Below are 13,974 nucleotides of genomic sequence, written 5' to 3'. Positions count from 1 at the left end.
ACTAGGTGGTCTGTCCTTAAACCTAAGTGATTTTACATTAATCAGAAGGCTCCAAAACATTGCATTTCAACTCTAGTTGATATGAAGTTGAAGGAAGTGACGGTTGAGCTTGTTTTTGAAGGAGTCAATCGTGTTACACTGGACCACTGACGGTGGGAGCTTATTCCATTCTCGCACTACAACGTTGGTGAAGAAAAATTTGGTGCAGTCTGAATTTACTTGTCTACATTTGAGTTTTACGCCATTGTTCCTCGTACGCAAAGTGTCATCGATCATAAACAATGTTGATCTGTCTACATTCGTGAAACCATTAAGTATTTTAAAACATTCGATCAGTTTTCCTCTGAGGCGACGTTTCTCAAGAGAGAACATGTTAAGGGTGGAAAGACTTTCTTCGTAAGATTTGCTGCGCAAGGAAGGGATCATTTTTGTTGCCCGACGCTGAACACCTTCTAATTTAGCAATGTCCTTTGCATGGTGGGGAGACCAAAACTGTACCACATATTCCAAGTGGGGTCTGACAAACTATTGTATAGTGGAAGTATTACATCTTTATTCTTGAATAAAAAGTTTCTTTTAATGAGGCCCAACATTCTGTTCGCTTTATTTGCTGCATCGATGCATTGCTGTGAGAATTTGAGGTCTGACGTGATTTTGACTCCCAAGTCCTTAACGGCAATAAGGGTAAGAGTAGCCTGCCACACCTGAAAAAATGGGCGTAAGCCACTCCCAGTGACATATATACCAGAGGTGAGGGGCTGCTGCAAGCCTGTCAAAAAACCTCCCGAGTCCTCACTTTGTTTCCCTAATGTCTCATCAACACCAGAGTAATTCAGCATGCTCTCTAACGACAGATTTTCTTACTTGCCACACCACACTACATGCACATGACACAGCTCATTTCCTCAAAATTTTGTTTCAAAATTACAATTATAACCATGATGGACGAAAAAAAAATCAGTTCCCATCCAAGATTATATTAAGATTCTTACTACTGATGTTTACTGTTCCCTCTCTGGCATGACTCCTCGGAAAGCTTGTGGATGCAATGGAAGTGCATCCTATTGTCCTTGAAAGCTGTGCCTCTGTGCTGACACCCTGCCTGGTCACACTCTTTTGTCTCTCTCAACACCTACTGTTGCTTCCTGCTGGAGGCAGGCTTACATAGAACCTGTAACACTCAACTCTACCTGTAACAGTTAACTATCTGCAACAGTTAAATTTACCTTTATCACAATCAGCTCTACCTGTAACAAGGTCCATTCTACCTGTACTTAGTCAAACTTCTCCGTAGAGCAGTACACTTTACCTGTCAGGTGGAACACAGACTTGAAGCCAAGGCCAAACTGACCCACCCGCACAGGGTCGTTCTCCTTGACGCTGTCACCGAGCTTGCGGATGCCGTGCCAGTCTTCCTCCGAGAACGTGGCATCGTTGAACAGGCACAGCCCTGGGCCCTGCACCCACACCCCCCCATTACCACACACCATCCAAGTAATGCACACACACCATCCAAGTAATGCACACACGCCATTCCAAGTAATGCACACACATCATTCCAAGTAATTCACACACACACCATTCCAAGTAATTCACACACACACACACACCATTCCAAGTAATTCACACACACCATTCCAAGTAATTCACACACACACACCATTCCAAGTAATTCACACACACCATTCCAAGTAATTCACACACACCATTCCAAATAATTCACACACACACACACACACACACACACACACACACACACACACACACACACACACACACACACACACACACACACCACTCCAAGTAATTCACACACACCACTCCAAGTTGCACCGACTGTTGCTTAAATTACAGGCTCACGGAGTAGAGGGTAAAGTTTTGAACTGGGTCAAGGCGTGGCTTAGCAATAGGAAGCAAAGAGTGCAAATCAATGGTAAAAGATCTGACTGGGGATGTGTTACGAGTGGGTCCCACAAGGTTCGGTATTAGGTCCACTTTTGTTTATTATTTATATCAATGACTTAGATACAGGAATTAGTAGTGATGTTAGTAAGTTTGCAGATGATACCAAGATCGGTAGAGTAATTGAGTCGGATCAGGACGCTAGTATTCTCCAAGGTGAACTCAACAGATTGTATGACTGGGCGGATAAATGGCAGATGGAGTTCAATGTAGGGAAGTGCAGTATTCTGAGTGTAGGTAGGAACAACCCTTCACATAACTATTGCTTAAATGACACTCTCATAAGTAGGTCTGGGTGCGAGAGGGATTTAGGGGTCTTAGTGAGCTCTGATCTCCGTCCAAGGGCACAATGCATTCAAGCTAGAAATCGAGCTAATAGGGTACTGGGATTTATTTCAAGGAGCGTAAGCAACAGAAGCCCCGAAGTCTTCCTCAAACTATATTTAGCATTAGTTAGACCTCATCTTGACTATGCGGTTCAGTTCTGGTCACCTTACTATAGAATGGATATCAAAATGTTAGAATCGGTGCAGAGGAGGATGACTAAGATGATTCAGGGGTTGAGAAACTTGCCATACGAGGGAAGACTCAAACAGTTAAACTTGCATTCTCTAGAAAGGCGAAGGGTACGTGGAGACATGATCGAGGTTTATAAATGGATGAAGGGCTTTAATAAGGGAGACATTCATAAGGTTTTGTTGGTAAGAGAACCGGGTAGGACACGAAGTAATGGGTTTAAACTGGATAAATTCAGATTCAACAGGGACATAGGCAAAAATTGGTTTACTAACAGGGTGGTGGATGAGTGGAATAGGCTTAGCAGTCATGTGGTGAGTGCCAATACAATTGTCACATTCAAAAATAGACTAGATAAATTCATGGACAGCGATATTAGGTGGGGTTAGATACACGGGAGCTTAGGGTCAAAGGAGCTGCCTCGTACAGGCCTACCGGCCTCTTGTAGACTCCTGCGTTCTTATGTTCTTATGTTCTTAAGTAATTCACACACACCATTCCAAGTAATTCACACACACCATTCCAAGTAATTCACACACACACACACACCATTCCAAGTAATTCACACACACACCATTCCAAGTAATTCACACACACCATTCCAAGTAATTCACACACACCATTCCAAGTAATTCACACACACCATTCCAAGTAATTCACACACACCATTCCAAGTAATTCACACATACCATTCCAGGTAATTCACACACACCATTCCAGGTAATTCACACACACCATTCCAAGTAATTCACACACACCATTCCAGGTAATTCACACACACCAATCCAAGTAATTCACACACACCATTCCAGGTAATTCACACACATCATTCCAGGTAATTCACACACACCATTCCAGGTAATCCACACACACACCATTCCAAGTAATTCACACACACCATTCCAGGTAATTCACACACACCATTCCAGGTAATTCACACACACCATTCCAGGTAATTCACACACACCATTCCAGGTAATTCACACACACCATTCCAGGTAATTCACACACACAATTCCAAGTAATTCACACACACCATTCCATGTAATTCAAACACAACATACAAGGTAATTCACACACCATTCCAGCACCACACACACCATTCCAAGTAATTCACACACACCATTCCAGGTAATTCACACACACCATTCCAGGTAATTCACACACACCATTCCAGGTAATTCACACACACCATTCCAGGTAATTCACACACACCATTCCAGGTAATTCACACACACCATTCCAGGTAATTCACAACACCATTCCTGGTAATTCACACACACCATTCCAGGTAATTCACACACACCATTCCAGGTAATTCACACACACCATTCCAGGTAATTCACACACACCATTCCAGGTAATTCACACACACCATTCCAGGTAATTCACACACACCATTCCAAGTAATTCACACACTTCTCCCGTATGTCACAACTAGGTAAATACAACTAGGTAAATACACACACCATTCGGATTGACCCGCATCAGGAGGCATTCAGACAACACTTCAACATTCCACTATTGATTGTCGCAGAAGAAAGCTTGCATTCCTGCTAATTATCGCACTAAATTTGCTCTCATGATTATTTCTCCAACAGAACACAGTCTACCTTTATGCTGTCTTACTAAAATGGTTACGTACAGAGCACGCTTTTCTGGATGCAAAATAAATCAAACTGTAACCCATTTTGGTATAGTATAAAAAATAAGAGTGAGCAAGTGAGAGATAACTCATCCACCCAAAAAAGCCTCCCCCCCCCCCCAGTACTGCCTCACCTCAATGAACCGTTGCACCTCCTCTCGGGCCCCAGGCTGCCGCAGGGGCTCCGGGAAGTGCACCGCCTCCACACGCGTCGCCCCGGCATCCTCGGCATTCTGCACCAGCTCCTGTGGGAGTGGAAGGCTTGGTACAGTGATCCCTAATGAGGAAATATGACAACATGTCTGATCACTGAGCTAAAAATACAAAAAAATGACCATGCTGTGGTTAAGAACAGCTGCAGAGTAACAGACAATAGGGCAAGGACACAGCCCTGCCTCACTCCCGTGTACCAGATAGGTCCAGATATGAGACCAGGCCCGTCCATTCATTTTTTTTTGGGGGGGCAAGGGGTGGCACTGCTCCCCTTATCAGGTTCTCTGCCACCCAGTGGCGTCGTTAGCCTTGGGCTTCCGGGGCTTGAGCCCCAAATGTTTTGACTCTAGCCCCGAACCTTTTTTTTCACCCCCGGGCCCTGTGCCCCCGTCCCTCCAAAAATAATAAATAAATATTCTACACACATACACAAAAAAAAAAAAAAAAAAACGCCGAGCGCCGAGCGGTGAGAGACAATAACAAAGACAAACCCAAAACTTTATACAGAACACAGAAAACCAAAGCAGAGACTACTTAATAGCCGATATATATTGGGACCTCTTCTTTGGCAACGACGCCCTCTACGCCCGTGACGGGATACACTTGACGTTCAAGGGTGTTGAGGCTCTCTCAGACTCCCTTGAGCGAGCACTTGGTACCCTGAGGGATTTTTTAGTATAGGCGAGGGGGGGAGGAGTAATGGGAGCAATGGGAGGAGTAATGGGAGGGGACATCTAGCTCATAATATAACCAGGCAGCTTAGAAGTAATTCTAGAGGAGTAACAGAGGACGGGCTAAGAATCTTCTATACTAACAGCAGGAGCCTCAGAAACAAGATAGACTTACTAAGGGGTGAAGCTTGTTCAGAAAATTTTGACATAATAGCGATCACTGAGACATGGATAGACTTTGCTAATAGAAATTTTAGGTCAGAATTTGAAATAACGGGTTATCAGATGTTTCACAAAGACAGAAGGGGCAGAAAGGGAGGTGGAGTTGCGCTATATGTTAAAGACTCACTTAAATGTTTAGTTAACAACTCAGTCAAAACTAACATGGATTCAGAATCAGTTTGGGTGGACGTTTACAAAGGAAAGAAAACTAACTCTAGGAGTTATATACAGGCCACCCAACCTTAACAGGCAGGACACGAGTATATTACTACAGGAGATTGGCAGGGCGAGTATGAGTAGAAATGTCTGCGTAATGGGGACTTTAATTATAGGAATATAGACTGGGAAGATCTAGTGGGTGACCTGGAAGCCGAGGACTTTCTTGAAGTTATACAAGATAATTTCCTTAAGCAGGTAGTTACTGAGCCTACCAGAGGAGATAACATATTAGACTTAGTCCTAACCAATAATGGGAACTTGCTACGTGAGTTGGAGGTGGGCGGAGAGTTAGGAAATAGTGATCACAGAACGGTTCGTTTTAGGTTAGACTGGTAACCTGATCCAAACCCAGTGTTAGTGCCAGATTTTAGAAGAGCAAACTACGAGGGGCTTGAAGACATCTTGAAGGGTAAACTGGGATAATTTAGGGATTCATGAGGGCCAGAACTGCGGATTGGAGAGCCAGGAGAACCAGGTAGAAATGTCTTACAATAATTTAGTTAGAGTAATAGTAGAGGGGCAAGAACAGCATATACCACAGCGAACACTTAGAAAAGAAAACAATGATCCTAAGTGGATGACTCGTGGACTAAAACACGAGATTGGGTTAAAGAAGGGAATTTATCAGAAAATAAAGAATGGGGAAACACATCTCAGGGGCCGGTACGTCGAACTATCTAGATTAGTTAAGAAAAACACCAGGATAGCAAAAAAGAACTATGAAATCAAAGTAGCAAATGAGGCGAAAAGTAATCCTAAGGGCTTCTTTCAGATGTATAGAACAAAAACACGGGAGAAAATTGGACCGCTGAAATCAAACACAGGGGAGCTAGTAGAAATTACGAAAATATGAGCACATTGTTGAACGACTACTTCCTTTCAGTATTCACACAGGAGGATCGAACGACTATACCGGAAAGAGTTCAGGTGTACGAGGGCGGGGATGGCGATAAATTGAGGGATATAATCATTACCAGGCAAGTAGTTCAGGATGAGATAGATAAGCTTAAGAAGAACAAGTCGCCAGGTCCTGACGGGATATTTCCGAGGTTATTAAAGGAGCTAGGTGATATAATCAGTGACCACTAACCGACATCTTTAAGATGTCGGTAAATACTAACTATGTGCCGAGCCTATGGAAAGTAGCTAATGTGACGCCGATTTTAAAAAGGGGACAGGTCAGTTGCTTCAAACTATCGCCCAATTAGCTTAACATCGGTTATAGGGAAGATGCTGGAGTCCATAATAGCCAGGAACATTCGGGAGCATTTAGAGAAACATAGCTTAATTCACGACTCGCAGCATGGGTTCACAAAAGGTAGGTCATGCCTCACCAATCTCTTGTCCTTCTACAATAAAGTATTTGAGGCGGTTGACAGAGATGAAAATTATGATGTAATCTATCTTGATTTTAGTAAAGCGTTTGACAAAGTTCCTCACCAACGACTGTTGCTTAAATTACAGGCTCACGGAGTAGAGGGTAAAGTTTTGAACTGGGTCAAGGCGTGGCTTAGCAATAGGAAGCAAAGAGTGCAAATCAATGGTAAAAGATCTGACTGGGGATGTGTTACGAGTGGGGTCCCACAAGGTTCGGTATTAGGTCCACTTTTGTTTATTATTTATATCAATGACTTAGACACAGGAATTAGTAGTGATGTTAGTAAATTTGCAGATGATACCAAGATCGGTAGAGTAATTGAGTCGGATCAGGACGCTAGTATTCTCCAAGGTGAACTCAACAGATTATATGACTGGGCGGATAAATGGCAGATGGAGTTCAATGTAGGGAAGTGCAGTATTCTGAGTGTAGGTAGGAACAACCCCTCACATAACTATTGCTTAAATGACACTCTCATAAGTAGGTCTGGGTGCGAGAGGGATTTAGGGGTCTTAGTGAGCTCTGATCTCCGTCCAAGGGCACAATGCATTCAAGCTAGAAATCGAGCTAATAGGGTACTGGGATTTATTTCAAGGAGCGTAAGCAACAGAAGCCCCGAAGTCTTCCTCAAACTATATTTAGCATTAGTTAGACCTCATCTTGACTATGCGGTTCAGTTCTGGTCACCCTACTATAGAATGGATATCAAAATGTTAGAATCGGTGCAGAGGAGGATGACTAAGATGATTCAGGGGTTGAGAAACTTGCCATACGAGGAAAGACTCAAACAGTTAAACTTGCATTCTCTAGAAAGGCGAAGGGTGCGTGGAGACATGATCGAATTTTATAAATGGATGAAGGGCTTTAATAAGGGAGACATTCATAAGGTTTTGTTGGTAAGAGAACCGGGTAGGACACGAAGTAACGGGTTTAAACTGGATAAATTCAGATTCAACAGGGACATAGGCAAAAATTGGTTTACTAATAGGGTGGTGGATGAGTGGAATAGGCTTAGCAGTCATGTGGTGAGTGCCAATACAATTGTCACATTCAAAAATAGACTAGATAAATTCATGGACAGCGATATTAGGTGGGGTTAGATACACGGGAGCTTAGGGTCAAAGGAGCTGCCTCGTACAGGCCTACCGGCCTCTTGCAGACTCCTGCGTTCTTATGTTCTTATGTTCTTATATACTAGTGTTTCAACCATGCATTAACTCTGGAAGAAGTTGAAGACAGAAAAAACTATATCACAACAATATGGAACAGAAGAAAAAAGAAAACTGAACAAAACTAAAATACAACAACACCAATCAACAATCAAGAATCAAGAATCAAGAATAAGACATAAGTGGGAGCCGTTACAAAGGCAATCCCACGCCTACCATCTTAATTAATTAACGCACACCGTGTCTCTCTCTCTCTCTCTCTCTCTCTCTCTCTCTCTCTCTCTCTCTCTCTCTCTCTCTCTCTCTCTCTCTCTCTCTCTGTGTGTGAGAGAGAGAGAGAGAGAGAGAGAGAGAGAGAGAGAGAAATGGGGGTGTACTCTCATTCGGGGAGTATGGTGCACGACAATGCATAATAATAATAATAATAATAATAATGATAATAATAATAATAATAATAATAATAATAATAATAATAATAATAATAATAATAATAATAATAATAATAATAATAATAATAATAATAATAATAATAATAATAATAATAATAATAATAATAATAATAATAATAATAAACCTCTTTAAAAAAAACGCACCAAGACTCTTTACCCCTTGGGTGGTGTGGAAATAAGGTCAAAGTGTAATATTTTCATGTTCTTAGCGACCACTCCTTCCCCACTCCCTGGCCATCCCCAGCGGAACCTCACCATTCACCTGCTTATGACTCATCAGAATTTGCTTGACGGTCCTGGCATTCCATATATAGGTACAGTCTCCATATTTTATCATATTTATGCCATATGGCTGACATTGTATGGCAGATGGCAGACACACTAAAAATGGCAGAAATGCGATAATTAAAGCAGGCAGAGCAACTGGCAAGCAGTGTGTTGGGTCGACTTGAGCTGAAAACGCCGCGGTGGCAACGCTGCCACGTGTTGTACAAATTTCTTTGTATTCACTCACAGATAGAGAACCAATCATAAAAAAACATATTTATTTTTATACTAGAGTGAGAGAGAAAGAGAGAGAGAAGGGTATGAGAGGCACGGTACGCGAGGTCAGTTGGAGATATAGCACCAGTGTCTAGCGGGCTGTCTACGTCAGAGCCGCCACTTAAGATTTGCCGGACTTTTATACTGGACTGGACTGGAGAGAGACAGTATGGACCAGGCCCGGATTAAGCTTGCATTGGGCCCTACGCCACCCACAGTTTTGCACCCCCCCTTGAATAAATTAGGCAAGATCTGGACAATTTCATATTTTATTGAAACATCAGAATGAATTAATGATACAATATATTTAATACAGATTGTCATCATCTTTATATTATGTATTAGCAGCATACATACCATACTTATGTACATAGGTAACTATAGCAGCTACACCATTGCCCGCTTTCTTGATTTCTCTTGTGAAAACTGTTCAATTATTGTTTCAAATGTCATTGAGGAGGTGACATCATTTTCAACTGACATAACAGACAAAGCATTCAGTCGTTTTTTAGTCATTGTTGAACGAAATCTGTTTTTGATATAAGACAGTTTGGAAAATGAACGTTCACCTTCGCAGACTGTGACTGGTAATGTTAAGAACAGTCGCAGAGCAGTTGAAACATTGGCAAATGTTGACTCTACAACTGGATTCTTCCTTAAATATTTTAACAGGACATGAGGATCACGATTCAACTTCAAATGGGTTACAAATTCTGAAAATGTTACAAATTCATCCTCGCAGTGGGGTTCCAAGTCACTGATGTATTTTTTCACCAAGCTGGATACATCAACTCTCAGCTGTGCAGTATCATTCTCCCTCAATGACTTGATAAAGGTAAAGTCATCAGATATCTTGTGATAAGCCTGGCGACGTTGAGCTAAACTTGTATGTAACTTGCCAATGATGACAACAAAACTCTGTACATGGAATATTTGTGCATCTTGAAGATCTGCATCATGCTCAGCAGAATCATCAGCTTGACGCCGCCGTCTTCTCTTCCGTACCTTTTCCGATACATATACTTGCTGAACATTTTCCATGCGATTTTTTGCATCATTCTCCAGCTCATCAAATTGACCACGAAGCTCAGCAACAAAACTTCCAAGTGATAGAAACAATAATACAGCCATGTTGATATCAATATTTGTGCTTTGGAGAGAAGTACAAGCTTTCTGAAAGCGCTGGAGGATCTTGTTCCAAAGAACACACATAAATGCATTTTCAAGAAGGCACATTTTCTCTGCAAAAACTGATGCAGCAAGTCAAGCATCTCCTCATTGTCTGCAATTTCATTTAACATAGATGCTAGAGTAGTTTAAGTGCAGTGCTTTCACTGATTCAGAATAGAAATGCCAACGTGTGGAAGATAATGTTTTTAGGGTTAGAATTCTACCATGTTCATTAGGTGACAATCCCTTTGTTAGATAAAATTCTAGCGCTTTGTTGATCCAACTGAATATGCATATAATTCCTGCACAAGTTCAAAGAAATTGCAAGCACCGTTGACTTGTATTGCCAACACAAACAAGTTTTTGTTATTTTATTTTATCTATTTATTATTATTTTTTTTTTTCGATCAACAGTCCAACGAACTATACTGATCTCCCTGAGGCTACATACATTTCCCGGATTTCCATTATGTGGGGGCCCATTTATGGGTCGGGTCTATCAGGTTTTGTGGGTCCCTCAGTGCTGGGGGCCCAACGCCATGGCGTGCTTGGCGTATAGGATAATCCGGCCCTGGTGTGGACTGGACACTCGGCACTGCATTCAAATTTCAACTGTCATCTGCCTCATGCAGGGCTCCAGCCGCTCCATCTCCACGAGGCTCAACCTCTCACGAGGCTGTGTTGAGTGTGGAGAGGCGGAGTCGACGCACACTGCACGAGCAGCTCTTCCTTCCTCAAGTGCTACCTCTCACGCGCATATAAAACAGTGTTAGTTCCCACTTATCATCCCGTGTGTATGAAAAGTCTAAAATACGTACTATTTCTAACATTTCCCGAGCCCGGTCACTGTGCAATCTGGGAGTGTAGCTGTATGTGTTTATCTAAGGTGCATGGTGGTGAACGCAAACAGGTATCCCCCCTCCCCCACCCACAACACACATTTTTTTTTTGTATATCTTAATTAAGAAAAGCGGCTCCTAGCGGGTGCCCATTTAGGGCACGGTGTGGTGGTAGTTACAACATTTCTAGCACGTAGGCTACGACGGGGTTTTGACAAGCGCACAGGCGTGTTTATGTCACAAGGGGTGTATTTTTTCCACGCTGGCCTCACGATTTCTTTTAAGTCGATGGGCGATGAGACTGCGAGCTCCGGGGTGAAGAAAGGGAAGAGCCCGCGCGGAAAAATACACCCCTTGTGACATAACACACCTGTGCGCTTGTCAAAACCCCGCCGCACGTGCTAGAATCACTGTAGCCGATCCAGGATTCAGTACGTTTCCTAACTAGTAGAAGGTAATGTTAGAATTGTATTTCGTAAAGAATCCTTTTAACCAAAAGCTAACTAAAATTATGGGAGAGTAGGGCTGCAGCAGACCATTGGGTGAAAAAGAAATGGCCACCAAGGCATAGTTTGACGCCTGGTGATAAGAATGTCATTAATGATCCTCTGGTTGATAGGAAAACATTGTCTTTCCCCCCTGCACATAAAACTTGGTGTAATGAAGCAATTCGTCAAAGCTCTTGATCATAGTGGAGACTGTTTCAGATATATATATATATATATATATATATATATATATATATATATATATATATATATATATATATATATATATATATATATATATATATATATTACTGTATATTCATATGTATTTTGAATCTTACTGAAGGGAAATGAGGACATGGATATTATACTCGAAGTTATATGTACCCCATTCAGGGTAGAGCTTCTCCGAGTCTGACAGCCCAGAGCTGCTGATTGCTTCCGTGGAGACACACCCAAAGTCTACGATTTAAGCTGATAAGTAGCTAATTGAGGATTAACTATAAGATCATAGGGAGGAAAAGGTTGATTATTGTCTAGGAAAGTACGGGAAAACATTTGCACCCGCATCCCTCTAGTGTGAGTCGGCCACCATACCTCACCAACCAGTCGTGCCGCTACTCGCATAATAGCGAATTTTTCTCGCATAAAACGAATACTTGGCACATTTAGGTTAGTCGCATATGAGTGAATTCGCATATTTCGAACTTGCATATATCGATTACCCGGTGTGTGTGTGTGTGTATATATATATATATATATATATATATATATATATATATATATATATATATATATATATATATATATATATATATATATATATATATATATATATATATATATATACAGTATGGATACATCTTGAGATTCTTTTTGACTTGAGTATTGGAAAAAACAATCCTACTGTTACCGCCGATCAGAGAGACAAAGAGAGAGAGAGAGAGAGAGAGAGTCAGGTTAGAGGTCAGAGGTTGATGTTTACGCGTTCGCCGGTCTTATGACATAGGGCTAAATAAAAGTAGTGAATGCTTACATAAGGCCCTGAGGGTGACTCACGTGAGAGGCGTCAGAGACCCTGAGGGTGAGCTACAAGGGAGAGAAAGAAGCAGACGGTGTCAAGAATTGGTACTATCCACACGGATATACTTTCTGTCCGAGTTTGTCCAAGTCCGAAACACGTAAGCTAATTCGCTCTCGTGTCGTACAATATGTAAATACGTCGCCCCCTGTTCTGTCATTATAATGCCATAGTAGTTGACTTGTTCTTTGTTCTAGTAGGCACAAATTGTGTTCCAGGTTTTGACCGAACAGGATCAAAATAAAGGTTCGTGTCAACGTGCGGGTGTCTCATTCTCCAGGTCAACATTACTGAAATCACCGCAGCTGCGGTAACACCTACAACAACAATAATAACAATTTAGTGTGATTAGGCACTCTACCTTGATGATCTGGCCGTTGTCTGGGTACTGCGACAGAATGTTGTGCAGCTGACCAACCACCGTCGGCCACTCAAAGGTGCTGTAGCTGAAGGGGTTTCCCGGGTCACCTGCGGGAGTGGGGAGAGGGCAAGAACCATGATGAGAGTAAGAAGAGGAGCTGAGGTGAGGAGAGAAGAGATAAGGGTAGAGAGATTAGTAAGAGCTAAAACACAGGTGAAGAGAGAAAAGGAAGAGATGTGTTATAGCCGTTTGGCGATGTGAGGAAATAAAGGGAAATGAGAGAGGGTGAGAAATGGAGAGAGATGAGGAGAGAGGTGGAAGAGTGGAAAGGAAGGAATAAGGGAGAGGTTTACTATCGCAAAGGCCATTTATCGTCGGGAATGTTATGAGATTACGGTCAGAGGTCACCAAATCCATTAGGTTGGCCTACAGTCGTATGAAGGCGCCCTTGTTCAGAGCCCTGAGTGAGCCCCATACGGGAGGGAAGCGAGTCCGAAGGCCCCGGCGAAGGGCAGAGGGTTAAGGAAGTTGGTGCAGAGAAGACGTCAAGGACGTGTCTTCCGACTGCTTCTGCAGGAGCGGAATCGCGAGGTTCTGTGACGGAGGGCGGACGAACGACCGAGAGCCCGAGGTGCTTATACACCCTGACAGTGTAAGTTCCGTTGAAGGTGTGTTCTTATAAGAACATAAGAACATCAGAACATAGGGAGACTGCAAGAGGCCGAGTGACCTACACAGGGCAGCTCCAGAATCCCCCCCACTACTCACGATGAGTGAGATATGTAGTTTCAGGGGTTACAGGTAGAGGCTTGATCCTCGTTTACCTTCGGTACGGGCGTACACTCCAGTAACCTGTCACCTTGCTGCACCCACACCTCACTCATCAGAGTCATCTTCTCCAATGAATCCTTTGATAGCCTTTCTGAATTTTGCTTCGACTCTCATTCGACCGGCTTAGTCGCCACACTACACTACTACCTGTCATTCTCGTCCATGTAGCTATCAAGTCTACTCTTAAAACAAGCTATCGTCCCTGCACTAACTATTT

At 42.5% G+C, this 13,974-nt stretch overlaps 1 protein-coding gene across 37 annotated transcripts in view; it reads right to left on the bottom strand.

Annotated features, from left to right (window-relative positions):
* The window catches only part of LOC127009887 (sacsin-like), a 39,452-nt gene that overhangs the window by 19,725 nt on the left and 5,753 nt on the right, over nt 1-13,974 (bottom strand). For all 37 annotated transcript variants that reach the window (XM_050883371.1, XM_050883366.1, XM_050883370.1 and 34 more), the window contains 3 exons: nt 12,927-13,033; nt 4,258-4,368; nt 1,310-1,457 (listed from right to left, as the gene is read on the bottom strand). In XM_050883371.1, coding sequence (XP_050739328.1) covers nt 1,310-1,457; nt 4,258-4,368; nt 12,927-13,033 — 366 coding nt within the window. The remainder of the gene's footprint in view (nt 1-1,309; nt 1,458-4,257; nt 4,369-12,926; nt 13,034-13,974) is intronic.

Source organism: Eriocheir sinensis, chromosome 42, assembly GCF_024679095.1.
Source record: "Eriocheir sinensis breed Jianghai 21 chromosome 42, ASM2467909v1, whole genome shotgun sequence".
In the NCBI taxonomy this organism is placed as follows: domain Eukaryota; kingdom Metazoa; phylum Arthropoda; class Malacostraca; order Decapoda; family Varunidae; genus Eriocheir; species Eriocheir sinensis.
The sequence above is the reverse complement of the archived record's forward strand: the minus strand, read 5'-3'. Positions and strand labels throughout refer to the sequence as shown.